The sequence below is a fragment of the Parasteatoda tepidariorum genome, chromosome 2 (genome assembly GCF_982258835.1).
Source record: "Parasteatoda tepidariorum strain Cologne lab strain chromosome 2, Ptep-v5.0, whole genome shotgun sequence".
NCBI classification, from domain to species: domain Eukaryota; kingdom Metazoa; phylum Arthropoda; class Arachnida; order Araneae; family Theridiidae; genus Parasteatoda; species Parasteatoda tepidariorum.
Window position 1 is genome coordinate 20,246,547 of NC_141756.1, and position 15,663 is coordinate 20,262,209.

At 27.3% G+C, this 15,663-nt stretch overlaps 2 protein-coding genes across 4 annotated transcripts in view; one reads left to right on the forward strand and one right to left on the reverse strand.

Moving 5' to 3' along the window:
- The window catches only part of Dhc64C (dynein heavy chain, cytoplasmic), a 105,990-nt gene extending 105,531 nt beyond the window's left edge, over positions 1-459 (forward strand). For both annotated transcript variants that reach the window (XM_087156950.1, XM_087156951.1), the window contains exon 91: positions 68-459. In XM_087156950.1, coding sequence (XP_087013076.1) covers positions 68-205 — 138 coding nt within the window. In that variant the 3' untranslated portion in view covers positions 206-459. The remainder of the gene's footprint in view (positions 1-67) is intronic.
- Positions 432-5,241, reverse strand: LOC107444448 (Ribonuclease P/MRP subunit p14 a). 2 transcript variants are annotated; one of them, XM_016058583.4, is made up of 5 exons: positions 5,053-5,241; positions 4,872-4,968; positions 2,662-2,738; positions 653-731; positions 432-565 (listed from the first exon to the last, which is right to left on the reverse strand). In XM_016058583.4, exons 1-5 carry the CDS (start codon positions 5,100-5,102, stop codon positions 491-493), a joined length of 378 nt encoding a protein of 125 aa, XP_015914069.2. In that variant the 5' UTR covers positions 5,103-5,241; the 3' UTR covers positions 432-490. The 2 variants fall into 2 exon arrangements, with proteins under 2 accessions (XP_015914069.2, XP_087013078.1); XM_087156952.1 differs by lacking the exon at positions 653-731.
- Positions 5,242-15,663: the final 10,422 nt, after the last annotated feature.

Below are 15,663 nucleotides of genomic sequence, written 5' to 3' on the forward strand. Positions count from 1 at the left end.
TGTCTGAAAAAGGGGTTAATTTTTTTTCCGATTCAACCATGATTATTGAATATTTGTTTCTTTTTAGGTGACATTGCCGGTTTACTTGAACACCACTCGCAGTGAACTACTCTTTACCGTCAACTTACCTGTTGCTGCACAAGAAAAGGAGCATAGTTTTTATGAAAGAGGCGTTGCAGTCATATGTTCCTCTGCTTTGGGTTGAAGAGGAAAAAAATTTATCTGTGATGGCGCTTCTTTTCTTCCAATTTAAATCATTTTGAATCCTGAACATTAAATTTGTATGCAGCTATTTTTTTTAATTATCCAAAGACTTTTCTTTTTAAATATATTTGCTGTGATGGTTACTTTTAATGTATTTTACAATTTTGTTGTTTTTATGTGATGGTTGAATCTTTAAACATTCAGTGATAAATAATAATTTCAAGAGATTGTGCGACATTAAAGTTTTAATCAAAATGTATTTTCAATTATTTGCTTCTGACAATTATCATGAACACTTTTCTTTCTTTGTATGTTTATAGAGATTGCTGTTTAAATTTAAACAAGCCAGAACTGGTGTGACCTGTAAAAGAAAAAAAAAGTAAAGTATCAATGTAAAGTTGTATTGGTTATATAGCTATAAAATTTGGATATAAATTTACATAATAACCTTATATACTCTAAACATGCAGTCCAATCCATTATATTTAGAAAATAGTGTTAAAGAGCTCCAGAGTTTCACAATGTCCCTGTAATGACAAATCACAAATTGTTTGTATTTACAACTTTGTTTACATTTTGATAATTTAAACCAGAAAATTTTGAAGAGGGTAGATTTGTATTGATGCAAATATACCTCTGAATTTTTAAAAAAGTTGGTATATATTAACAGGCAAAGTTGGTATATATTAACAGGCATATATTAACAGGTATATATTAACAATATTTGCAAAGTTTAATTTTAACTACCTTCAAAAATATTTTATTTGCAAAGTTTAATTTTAACTACCTTCAAAAATATTTTATACAAATTCAAGACCATATTCTTTTCCAAAAAAAAAAAAATCACAATTTCAACTCATTTGTTAGAAATCAAAATTGTTATTAAACAATGAAACGAATTATTTTAATACTGTAACACTTATTAATAGTTTCTGCATTAAAATTTCTGCACAAATTTATTGTTGCATACTGTTTATGTTAACTGAAATTCTTTCTATGAACTGCAAGAAGAAATTTCGATTATTTTCACGATTATAGATCAATAGGAGTCATTTATATAAATATATAACAATTACATAATGCTGTGCATGCCAACTACAAAAGTTGAAAAAATTTTTAATCTCAAACTATAATGAGCTGCTATGTTTTATATTAAAATTATACTAGATATTGATAAAATTTTCTGTCTAACAGCAATCCTTAAATTAAAATAGGTTTTTTATTCTTTGACACTAAAGTTTGTCTTTATTTTTTTAAGTAGGGCAAATTATACTTTTTTTTAGTTTGCCTTTTTTAAAAACATGTACATGCATAGTCTTTCAGAAAAAAAGTCCTGATTTTTTCTTTGCTCTACTATGAAGCCTAGATATAGTATTCAACAAGAGTTTATTCATAAAAATCGCCTCTTTGATTGTTCAATTTAATCAGGAGGAATTAAGTTTTAGAGAATTTATTAGAATGTCCTAAGCCTCAAACTGAAAATTTCATTTTTCAAAATCCATTTGAGTTTGTAATAATTATATATAACAATATATATATATGTCTTTAACAATATTGACACTATAAATATTTTGTTATAATAATAATTAGACAGAATATGTCTATGAAAACTAAATCTGAGAAAAACAAATTTTAAGTTGAATATGTTCAAAAGCAGTTTAGCGGTTGAAATGGTAAAAATAAAAAAAATGCATAAATGTCTCAAATATTTTTTACATCCTTTTAATTTCAAAATAATCCTTGTCCACCCAGTTTCAAATTTTGTTTTTTTCTCAAAATTTCTCCTCATCAATGAGTACTCACTAGTTTTCTGTTTTCTTCACTTTGATTTTCTTTGTTGTGCGGTTTTTTCCAGCATGGCCAATCTTCACAGTATAACACTTGTGAAGGACCAGTTTTTTTTACCTTGGTTTGTTAAAATTTACAATCAAAATGCGAAAGTGCTACTATCATTTTTTTGTGAAAAATAATCGCTTAATTCCATGCTACAACTTCAAAATTTTTGTCGTATTCAATCTGCTTGAGTTTTTTCCCCCCTTGATATTCAGAAATGCTCTAAGAATTAAAATAAAATGCTCGATTCGAGATTATTTAGGACTAAAAATTGATGATGAAAAGTTAAAAATAAGTAGAGATATGAATCATTTTAAGAAAAAAATATTTGTTTATTATTCAGCAAATAGTGTAAAAAACGATAAGAGTCACTGATAAAAAATATGGGCCTTTCTCATGGAAAATTGTTTTTTTGCAGTCATTGAACAATAAATTCTTGAAAATTCTGTTGAACAATGCTAGACCGTGTTAATCAGTCAAAAAGTAAGTTCAGTCTTAGAATTTTTTAGAGTTGCAGGCACCCCTGTACATAAAATTTAAATCATTACAAAAATTTGTAACTTTATTACTTTTATTATTATATAAAACGATTTAACATTTAGAAACAAAAGGCTGCAGACTAACCTTGAAGGAACTCTTACAAAAGCTCTTCTGTCTTCTTCTCTATATTTTAAAATGTCTACTGATATGATGCACCCCATCTGAAAAAAAATTCAAAAGTGAAATGCGAAAGTTATAGAATTTTTTGTTATTTTAATTGTAAATAATGAATATTTAGTTTTGTATCCTTTTCTAAAATTAAATGAAAAGCTAATTAAATTTGAAAAACATAGCCTTTTTGTGCAAATTTAAGTCAGACTAACACTTAATAAGATACCTTAAACTTCTTGCATCTGGAATACTCGAATATGGTTTATTGTATGTACAATGGTGGAAAAAAAAAAACATTTACATTGTTTTTTATGCATTAGCCAATATTTTATAAAGACTTTTTATACTCAAAGAAGAAATTTTAGACTCACAAATAATTTAAAATAAACATAAACAATACTATAAGTAATGAAAGCTTGTTTAAAAATTCAGCAAATTCCTATAAGAAAAGATTTAAATGGGTGAAATATAAGATATCGTGGAATAAGAGTGCTGTAAATGTAAATTATAATTTTACCTGAACTCCAAATTTGATTTATATTATGTTGCATTCTGAAATCCTCAATTAAATTATTTCATTTTGAAATTATTATTAATTGACACAAAAAAAAAATTTTTTTTTACTATTTTTAATCAACAATAAAAGGTGTGATAAGTTTTTAATGCAGTAATTTAAGTTGATTTGTGAAACACACATTTTAGAGCAGATATGTCAAATTTAGTAACACAAATTTCTAAATATATATTCAAAAAAGTTTGCAATAAATCCCATGAAAATTAAATTTATGCTGCATCAACTTTTGATTATTCACAAAATTAAGAGTTTAGTTGATTATGCCCAAAAAGAAAAATTTGAATTTTGTAATTCTCCAAAAAGGCTGAAAAATGTATAATGCACAAATTTAACTGCATGCATTTAATTATGAATTGTGAAAAATAAAGCGCCATAATTTCGTGAACAATAAAATTATCGTGGCATTTTATTATTATGATCAGCATCGTGCACAGACTGTCTTTGTTTTCCAGATAAGCTGGATGGGCTTCAAGGTGCCACTGGGGATCGAACATCAGTTCTTCTGAATGGTACTATTATGAATTGTTAATAATATAAATCCATAAATAGGTCAAAAGATATATACAATACATATGTTTTATTGTCTCCATTATTTGTAATTGTCACCAAAGAAATTAATAAATTAAATAAAAATTTATTAAAAATATTTCAAAAATCAGAATTATAAATGGGTCTACATGATTTTCATCGAATTGAAAAATATTTCAGAAAAATTACATGTTTTTTTTTTTACTCAAATAAAACATTTGTAAATTTTATAAATCGAATAACTTTTTTTTCTTATTAATTAAAAAATATTAAAAAATTTATAATATAATTATGTTAATAAATAATGATAATATAAGGACTGATAATCCATTTATAACTTTAAAAAAAAACAAAAATTTGTAGTTAGAAAAACTCAGAACATTGTTTATCTGATAATGGCATTGAAACCTATTTGTCAATAAATAATATGATCAATATTCAGTAGAATTCATTAATTTGTCAAATAAATAAACAAGCAAAATAAATAGAATATTTTAATTAATAATGATTAAGGATAGCATGGAAAGGACAGTTTATGAATCATTAATTTTAACTGAACAAAAAGAAATTGTCAATTGAAACCCTATTGGGAAAACAACTTTCAGCCTCTTTAATTAAGCCAACATTAAAAGTAACTTACTAAAATTAAGTAAAAGAAAAGATACTGAACTGATTGTAGTAAACAGGTTATATTGTGATTAAAATTAGTAATAAAACAGATAAGACCAATAAACACAAATTTCAGGGTTTTCAAGGCTATTTATGTTAGACTTGGAAAAGTATTTGCTATGTCAAAAAATTATTAAGCATGACAAATAATGTTTCCACAGATTTAAATAGTTTTCATTCATTTGCAATACAAATTATCGCAAATTCAAATGTACTGCACGACCAATATTTATATATAATGGAACAAATATAAAACTATTACATCTAAAAAAAATTTATAAGTAATCTTGTCTTCAATTTAAATCATTTCAATAACTGAGAAGATAAGCTATTGCATATCCGGGTAATAAATAAATATCTAAGAATCCATAACATCAAAATAGTACTTAGTTATAAAAGATTTTCATCTTACATCACCATAGATATTTTTAAGTGCTTGAAAAATAGCATATTTAAAAGCATTTATTTCCATGTCTAAAGGTTTCCCACCATATTCTTCGCCAAAATCCCTGAAAAAGGAAATTTAATATTACTGCAAATTCATTCAAACATATAATTGAAACATGTAATTCAAAATATTTATAGATCTTTACAGTTGGATATCCATATAAAAATTTCTGCTTTTTGATGATATCAAGTTCATTTTTTCTATTTATTTTTTCTTAAATAGCAAAGCAGGTTCCCCTCATTTCTTTGATAGTTTACAAGGAAAAGGAAAAGTTTCAGATGCATTATCGCATTTCACTGTTTTACTCGCTGCTGTTTGTTTACATAGCAACAAGTACAGTTACAGTTTTTTAAAAAACCACAGTCATAGTTAATCATGAAATTATACAGATTGTCGAAGCTGGACATTTTCCAACACCGTTGAAAAAATGAAGATACTGATTGGTCAATTTTTTGAGAGAAAATATTTTTCCCTAAGCAGATTCTCATTTTCCCTTGAACACAATCAGAAGTGCGTGAACCGTGTGCAGTGTAAACGCTCCTTCACTTTTGTTTTTGCTGGAACTCACGAACTTTTAAGGAGCCATTTTCACTGCATAAAAATCAGGAATTGAAATGAGGATGTGATTGGTTAATTTTTCACATGTAAACATTTAGATTCGCATACGAATGACAGTCTGAAAAACATCCATGAGAATAATTTAAAGGCATGACCTAGAGCGGATGGTTACCCGCTTTTGGAATCCCGACGAACTGTGTGCGAAGCCAACCACTTTAGGATAGAAAAATTTGCAAGACACGATTGGCGATCGTAACGCTCGAATACGCCATCTGGGGAGAGATCGGTTTCATGCCTTTGGCCTTTCTCTCGTCCCTCTCCTCCTCTTTTCAGTTGTATAGGAATGTACTACGATTATTTCCTTTTTCTTAATATTTTTCCTTTTTATTTAATAAAAATATTTTTTTAAATTTCTGTGATGCTTTTCTTTAGAAATATGTTTAATGTAGCTTAGAGTTCCATATAGTTTTCCAACTTAAAAGATCTTAATCTATATGAAAATCAAGAGAAAAACTAACGTATTTCCTTCCTCTATGACTCTCCACACGCTATAATGGGGAAATCATGTGAAGTGTTGCCGTTGGTAGAGAGTACTGCTCTACGCCACCTGCAGCCCATTTTGATCACCAATACGCCTCCTTTCTCTCCTCGCAGGCTGATCAAACCAAAGTGGTCACCATCTGATACTAATAGTTCTTGACTTCGGTGTTCTGCTGGGAACAGATTTTACGATTATTCCTCTGTGGAACCTGAGAGAAATTTGATGTGAATAAATATCCCTTATTTTATGAATACGTAAATTCGCAAGCAAATAAAATGGACAACACACAAAGGGCGCTGCACTTTTTCGTTTTCTGTGTAAACATTTTACATCACCGACTTTCTAAAACATAAATATTCGGTTCGACTTCCTCTAATTTCAAAGAAAAACAGGTTTCACACTTTGTCGAGGGATAGATATTTACACCTTCATTCAAATCTACGAAGACTGACGCAAATATCACATAGAAAAATATTTTAGGAGGCATTATCTATTGTAATAGTAATCAAAATCAACCCAACCCCTCTTTACAAAAGATTAGATCGAGCGGATCCTCCTTCAATTTCAACTTTTCTCCTTACATCAGAAACTATAGAAATATTTCTCCTTCCATCAGACACTATAGAAATATTAGTCGGAATTGACTATGACATTCACACCTAAAGCAGACCAGGGAAAATCTTATGTTAAGATATAACGGGCAAGGGCCTTTAGCCTTAAAATAACACATCCTAGTGCATTATTGTACTTTATTTCCATTTTACTAAAGCTGCACAATATGCTATTCACGATCGCAACGCTCGAATATTCCATCTGGGGAGAAGACCGGTTCCATGTCTTGACCCTTCCACCTCCTAAGTTGTATAGGAATGTACTACGATATTCCCCCTTTTTTAATATTTTTCCAGCTTTAGTGCTACGAAAATTAACTTCAACTTAATATTTTTCGTATTTAATTATCAGAAATATTTTTATTTTATTCTACCGACACTTACTTTTAGAACTATATTCAATGTAGTTTTTAGTTCCATATAGTTTCCTAACTTAAAAGTTTTTATTTATGTAGAAAATCCAGACAGAAACTAACATACTTCCTTCTCCTATAACTCTCCATACGCTAATGGTGCAGCATACGAAGTGTTTCCAAAGGTAACAAGTTCTACTCTATGCCACCTGTAGCCTATTTCGATCGTCAATAGGTTACGGTCTGGGAAACATCCTAGTAGATGATCCAAAGGCATGCCATCACAATGCTCTGTGGAGGTCCTCCACTGGAGGGGATGGTTCTCCTGCTTTGGTAACTGCCTTTCCAATGAATAAAGTTAAACATGCAAAAGTGCAGAAATAACGTTTTATTTAAATTCTTTTCACATTATTTAGCTTTGAACATTAAATCAATACATTAACTCTACTTGGATTTACTTTTTGTTATCTAAAACAAGTTGGTTGGTTGGTGTCGTATCCTCTATAGAATCATATTTCATGGTGTGCTTGAATAGTTTTTGTTATTTCTATGGCATTAAAAGAATACAAATCCTCTTCTGTGGGGTAGTTTAAAAGGTGAAGGCCTGCAGCGACTGCAGGGCAGTTAAAAACATGATATGGTGTCAGTTCCACATTAAGACAGTTGCCACAGTTTTGATATTTTCTAGTCTTATCTGTAGAAATTTTCATGTTTTTATGATGTTTTGTTCTTAGTCTGATGAGAGTAGTGGCTGTCTTCCTATCGATGTCAAGATTATCTAAAACAAGTTGGTTCCTTAGAATGAATTCCCTATTAAATTTTTTTTTTGTTGCTACTCTTCAAATTTTATAACAGTTTGTACATCTTTAAAAAAAATTTCTTGCTTATTTTGAACTATTGTGAAACTTAAAAAACAAATATCTATTAACGTTTTTTTTCTACTACATTAACTTAAGATTATACAAGAGCTTCATTAATATTTTTAAAAATTTGAAAAGTTTCTCAAAGAGAAAATAGTTGGGATATTACTCATGAATGCCTTTCTTTGAAATATAATAGATAAATTAGATTTTAAACTTTGATAAATATGATTAGGATGCAGTTTTGAGTATATTTATAAAATATGACTACCCAAAAGTTTTTTAAAAAATAAATTCTATTTCTATAACGGCCAAACAACTTAAGAAAAAATAATAAACAATTACAATATGAAGCATGGCTTTATTTTCCTTTGTAAAGCTATTTGAAAACAGGGATGTGTATTTGTGAACAGAACAGAAACAGATTGTTTCAATTTATTGATATAATAAAAGCTGCTACTTCATCATGCATGATAATCATCTGAACACAAAATTTAAGAAAAAAAATGCAGTAAAAGATGATAATCTTCGGCACATACAAGAAACAGTTACAGACAAGTTCAGAAAAGCAGTTTTTCTGAATTTATAACAAGGAGTAGCAAGTAAAATGTCAAGTTATTTTGAAATGCACTGTTATTATATATTTCAAACAATTTCATATTTCGGACCCTTACAAAGGGAAACAAGCACCTTGTGAAATCACATTTCTCAGTTACTGAGTAAAAGTAACAGCTACACCGTGTGGAACAAACACACTGCTATAATACCCTGTACTACCTTAATTCTGTACAATTTGAAATATATTTAAATATATATGTATCATATGAATATTTTCACTTCACAGGAAAGAACTTGTAAAATAAAGTTTTATTTTTCTTACACATTAAGCATGGAAACATTCAATACACATACTCACAAAAATAATAATGAAATTAAAACCTGTAGTTTGCTTTTTAAAAGTTAAATTATTGAAAGACAACATAATTTTTGATAAGCACACAGCAAATTCATTGTATGTGCGGAAATAGTACTATCATTTAAGTTCATCAACCTACAAAGAAACAGTTTAATTTTATAAGCTTCTATTTATTAACTTTCTTATTTAATTCGGTCAAATAAAGATAAAAATAATTTTGAATATACTGGCGTACCTTTAAACACCTATTCTACTTAAAAAAAGTATAAAAACTGGAAATGAAAAAAACATGACATTTTAAAATTAACTATTTGGTGGTTAATAAACATTAATTTTTTGAAGATAAGATGTTTTAAAAAGTAGAAATAAGAAAAGAAATTTATTAGAAAAAATTATGAATTGATTACATGATTAACTGAAGATCTACACACGCCTTCGAAAGCAACATGTAACTGTTGAAACAAATACAAAGTATCATTAAAGGTACTCTTTTTTTTAAAATTATTTGTCTAAGTCCCACATACAATGCAATAAAAAAAATGAAAGAATCTTTTAACAATTGTCTTAAATAACAAAGACAAGCATCAATTGCCTTTAAAATAAAATTTTATCCTATTTACACACAAAACAGTTTTTTTTTGGAGAATCTAAACAAATAGTACAATTATTCATACAAGTTGTAATGATTTATTCAGTTGTTCCGAGAACTGTACAAAAATGAGCAGCGTCACATTTATTATTTTTTGAAGTCATTCAAAATTTAATATCACAGATACAAAGGGGATGAATTAAATTATGATGAATGTTAAATTCAATTTGAAAAATTTTATAACATGTATGTTAAAATTAAATGATAAAGTAAAACAACTTAATTGTGATAGAAAAATAAACACAGCACAGTAAATATTGCAGGATTGTTTAAGTAGGTCACACAAGACGCAAAAAATGAAGTTAAGTTATATAACACAGAATATAATTTGATCTTCACATAATTGATTCCACAAAAATAAATCTGCAGTTGCATCATATACCTCAAACACTACTTACTCTCCGACAACAAATTTTAATGATAAAACAAAACACAAGCAAAGAAAATAAATGATAGCAGTATAAAACTTACTTTAAAATTACTTTTGATGAATCATAGGAACATTTATCATCACATGTCATGGAGCACAATGCTAAGAAAGAGGCTCTCAAACGAAATAAGGAAATTTAATGTATGGCACTATGAAATTAAAACAAATTATAGGGTGGCACAGTAATAGGAAAATCTTTTCTTTCGCATCAACAACAAGTTGATATTAAGGCACACTAGCATATGCTTTTACATTTAAAAAGAAAAGTAGTAGCATTTAGGAAACTGCGAATTTAAAAAAAAAAAAAAAAAGCTGACTAGGCTAGGATAAAACTAAATATATATGGCAGCGACAAATTGGATAAGAAATCAAAGGCATTGAAACTAATTGCTGAAATATGATCAGATATTTTATTTAGGAACTATTCCAGATTGTGTCTCAAGATAATTTAAAATTTTTTAACAAGCAAAATGAAAACAGAGCTAGCTTTTGAAAGGAATTAATGTTAGAAAAATTAAAAAAATAAAGCACTCTCACAACAGTCTACTGTGGGACAGGGAGGTCAAGGAGGATAAGGCTCCAAATTTTAATAATAATAAAATTGTGACCAACTGCAGAATTGTGCACAAACCGCCTTCACTTTTCAGACAAGCTGGTACCCACCTACAAGCCACAACTGGGAATCTCAAACCTGTCTTTCACAATGAAAGCCTATACAACTGAGCCATGGCAGCTCATAGACAATCTTAGACTCAGTTATAATTTAACTAGTCAAAGGGTCAGACTAGGGTTTTATCAAACTAAGTTAGAGGATTAAGACTTATGGCGAACAGTTAGAGATTGGTTGAGATCAAAAGAAAAATCAGCATGCTCAACTTTTTAAAGTGCAATCATCTCAAATAATATATTTCTTTTATAAAACTGCAGAGCAAAAATGTTTCTTTTATCAGATCTATTAAAAAACCTATATGTTCAAATTATATCTGCATAAATGCACAATTTCAATACAATAAATCTATCAAATTTTCAAAACAAGATCCATTGATCAAGGTGCATATTAATAATAAGTGCTATTTAAATAAATAGATTATATATACATAAGACACAGTGATTCCACAAGACTTTGGACACTATGGGTCCTTAGGACATCCAAGTCCTTTTTTTACAAAAAGACAGGCCTTTATTTTAAAATAATATAAATCTTCCATCTATATTCTTCAGTGATAGCACTCTGAGCTAAAATCACTCTAACTGTTTTAAACTTGTCTGAACATATTCTGTTTCTTGCATCAGTATCTATTTATTTATTTTTCTTTTTTAAAGTTACGTTTAATTTTGCTAATTTAAATCTACTAATGCTCTACCATTTTCTATTGAAGTAGGGAATTACACATCCCAGATTAGTAATAACTTTTTTAGCATACAAATAATGATTTTTTGCTTATTTGAGGTGTTACTGCACTGCATTCGTATTAAGGGTTCATTTATTGAAGAAGAAAAAAATTCAATGGAAAAGTAAAAATATTTATAACAATAAAATCAAGTTTATAACAATAAAATCAAGTTTAACAATTAGCAATATTAACCAATTTAACAACTGTTGCAGAGACCCCTAACTTCAAAAGTACTGCTACAACAGTTTTTTAATCAAGAGTAAGATAGCCATGTCATTTTTCAGAGACAAAACATGAAATGTTAATAGTAAGAGAGAAAAATCTTTTCTTGGGTGGTTTAATAGGAGAATAAAAACAAAATATGACTAACTGAAAGCATCATTTTCATTATGATCTAATGGAATGCATTTTAAAAGAAAAAATCGTTATTTTAAAATGAAATTATATTTTAAATATACAATTATCACGATTGTTTTAGAATAAAGAAGAGAAAAACATTAACATACTACTCAACTCCAACACAAATTAGAGAGCTTGCAGCTCTATTATATACAGTCTGGTTGCATTAAAATTCACACAAACATAACCATAAGAATGAAAAAAAGCTTCAAATAAAACTAAACATAGCACAATAAAACAAAGCTATATAAATCTAACAGCAAAGAAACAAAGATCACCGGGGAAAGAAAAAAAAGCGAAGCAATAAAAATTAAAAATATCACAAATATATATAACACAAGAAACTAAAAAAGAGCGATAGATAATATCACAATTTTTTTCAGGAGGAAAACACTTACTACATTCTATTAAAGAAAAATCAAATGATTATAACCAATGTCATATTTCAAGTGAAGCTACTCATATTATCTACAACTTCAGAGATTGTGCAAAACATGCTGAATTATAGATTCTAATTTCAGGTATCTGATGCGAACTTGCAGATTTATACTAGTTACAAAACAAGTCATGCATGCTTAGAAACATTAAAACATCATTACATTTATTATAACATCTATTAAAACAATATGCAGCAGCTATTTTAATACCATTTGTTCAACTGTGGACAACAATGTTACACATGGAAATACAAATTTTAGCTACAAAGTCTCATAACAAGCTACTAGTATCATGATACAAGTATAAACATGATACTAGTAGAAAATGTTACTAGTATCATTTTTCACACCATAAACATTTTTCATCATAATGATCACTTTTGAAAAACATGCACGTTTCTTTTCACAACTTTTCCTTAAAAGTCACAGCAATACAATAAGAAAATATTAAATAATACTCTTTAAACAGATTTGAATAAATATTTTTTCAATTATTTCAATTAAAAAAAAAATGCAGGTGTTTGTTCCAATTATATTATGACGATATATATGGGACAATTGTTTAATTGCTGCCAGCAGATAAACTTATTTAGCTGCATAAAACATACCAAGGTGTATGCAAGGATGTGTCATCGCACTTTCAAATTATATTAACAGATGGAAAAGTGACTTAAAAAACATTAAGTAATTGTAGATGCGAATTTGTATTATTAAAATCTTTCCTCCGCTATCACTATCAAACTATTACTAATGCAAAGGTCGTAATGTACCCAACCAAAATTGTATTCAAATTTTTATTTCTTAAACAATGAAACATTTTCCCCAAAACAATTACATGTAATATAAAAGCAAATAAAAAAAAACATTTAAACTTTGAAAAATTATTAGCAATTTAAAAAATAAATTTTTCTTTCTTTCTGTAAAACATAATACACCTTTAAAACAAAAGGTTAATATTAAAAATTTCAAATTGTGGCAAAAAAGTAAAAAATTTTTATTTCAAAATTAACATAATAGCTTATTGTCAAAATATAAACAAGAGAGCCTGCATAAATTTTATTGCAAAGTCACTTTTTAAAAATCAAGTTATTTCTAATAATTTAAGTATAATAAATAAAATACAAAACTAACACATTGATGCAGAATTAAGTTAAAAGGCACTCGTTAATCAGATAAAAAAAATTTGAGCAGGTATATTTTAGCAGCAAATAAACCATTGAGAAAGCAACTTGAATATTTTTTTACAAATAACATACATAATCTAGTATTATATACAATTAAGAGATGTAAATTAAAAACTATGTCTTATAAAGAAAACATTATGTCAGCATAATAACTCATATTTTTTGCACATAGGTTTTCAATAATATTAAAAACTAACTAAACACTAAAATCTGTATTAAAGATTTCGAACTTATTTTAGGGGAATTAAAAATGAAACCCCAAACAGAGTTTAAATAAAATAATAAAACAAATAATAATATGCAGTTTTACTATTCATATTACTGTAAAACATTTTTTAGAAATTGAAATAATATCACAATTTAAAAAACAATAAAATTAATGTATAGTTTGATTGGTTTAGGAAATTAACTATTAAAAAACTAACAATATTGAAAATCAAATAGTTAATAAATCACAAGATTTTTTTCTTCCTTTTTTGAATTTTAAGCCTTTCCATGCAATTTTTTTCTCACATTTAAGCTTTTAATAAAAAAATATTTTTGAAATGGAAAATAATATGTATTTCATATCATTGTGAAATGAAAAATGATCTATTAGAAAACTTCCCAAACTTTGATAGATTGCAGCATTTTATTTATTATTACTTGTAACTCCTCTTATTTTGATGAAAAACAAAATAACTAGATTTATTAAACAACTTCATATAAATTTACAATACACTTAGTGCCTTTAAAATTGCAATATAAGTGCAGATTGTTTTTTTTTAAAAAAGTGCAAATAATAGTGTAAAAATTTTATTTTTCAAAACTATTTAAAACAGAATGTCACTAAACTATTTTGATTTTAAATGAACATTTTTTTTCTTCAAACAACAATAAAAATGCTCTAAATCTGCTGAAACATATATCCCTCAAAAAACTCAAATGGATAATTAATAAAACTATAAATGGAAAAATAATTTTGATCATCTATTTACACTGCAAAAAAACACACAATTGATGATAAAGCATTGCATAATCCAAAGCTACAGAAAAAGATACTTCCCTTGGAAAAACAACCGGTTCTTCACTATCTACACTAAACTATATTCTTTTCTACATTATTGCATAACTAGTATCACAGCATGAAATACATGAAGAACATCACAATATCACTGCAATATGTACTCTATCATCAATGTGTGTTATTTTAAAATGTATAATACATCATTTCACATTACACAAATACTCTCAGAGCAGACATTTTCCCTTTAACGAGCTATATAGACTCTTATGTATCTACAACTGTCAGCACATGGATCAATCACAAAAAAATATAAAAGTATATCTTCAACAGCAGATTCTTGACATAAGAAACTAATTTAAATAAAGCTCTGAAAGGTAAGGGAAGCACATTTAGCATTAAAAGACAACAATTTTGCACGAATAAATTTTCACGAAGTCAGATTTTTTTTATCCAAGTTGAATTATTTAATGAATATTAAACATTGAATATTTTAATAAATCTTTATAAAACTATTTTAGAAAGCATAATTAATACATAGTTAAGTTTACATTTACAATTGCCTTACTGGTAGCAGAAAAGGGCAAAATGAATTAATTGATTTATGCCTATCATTTTTAATCTTTAAATTAATTTTATCCCAAAGAAATTAGTTATATCCCTCATTTGCAAAAAATAATTTTTTTTAATTATAAATTAATTTTGTCTTTCTCTTCAGCAATTAAAGTTCACATAAAATCTGTCACCTGCATCATTTTATCACTCATCTTAGCATTTTTTGTTATCTCTATATGTGATAACACATAAAAAAAAAAGAAGATTTAATTAATTTTTCTTTCATTAGATAAAATCTTTTTCAAAACCTCAAACTATCTTAATCATTGTTTTGTTTATTATAATGATTAAGATTTTTTTAAAAAGTGCAAATTATTCAAGTTTCTGAATTTAGTCCTTTGATTTAAATTGTTGACACTTTGGTATTCAGCAATGTTCTCAGATAGATTATAAGCAGACATTTAGAAATAACAAGTAACAATGAGAAACTGAAGGATTCTTACAGAATAATATTCAGATAACTGAGCAATTTTTGACAACATGGTTTATTATTATTTTCTTGAGTCATCTTAAACACATGAAAAAGATCTAAGTCAAACACATATGACAAGATTTTCAGAAAAGTTGACTTACAATATTGCTAATTTCTGATGTAGTTTTTAATGCTATTGTTTTTATTTAAATGCCTTCTTTTTTTTAATACTACAACGTTCATGAAGACAATTAGAACAAAAAATCATGTTAAAATTTTTTTTGAAACCTTTAAATTATATATTTAAAAATATGTTTTAGTAGAATGTTTACTGCTATTAATAATGCTACTTTTTAACTCCTGCAGACAAGATTTTCCTTTGTTTTTTACTGAG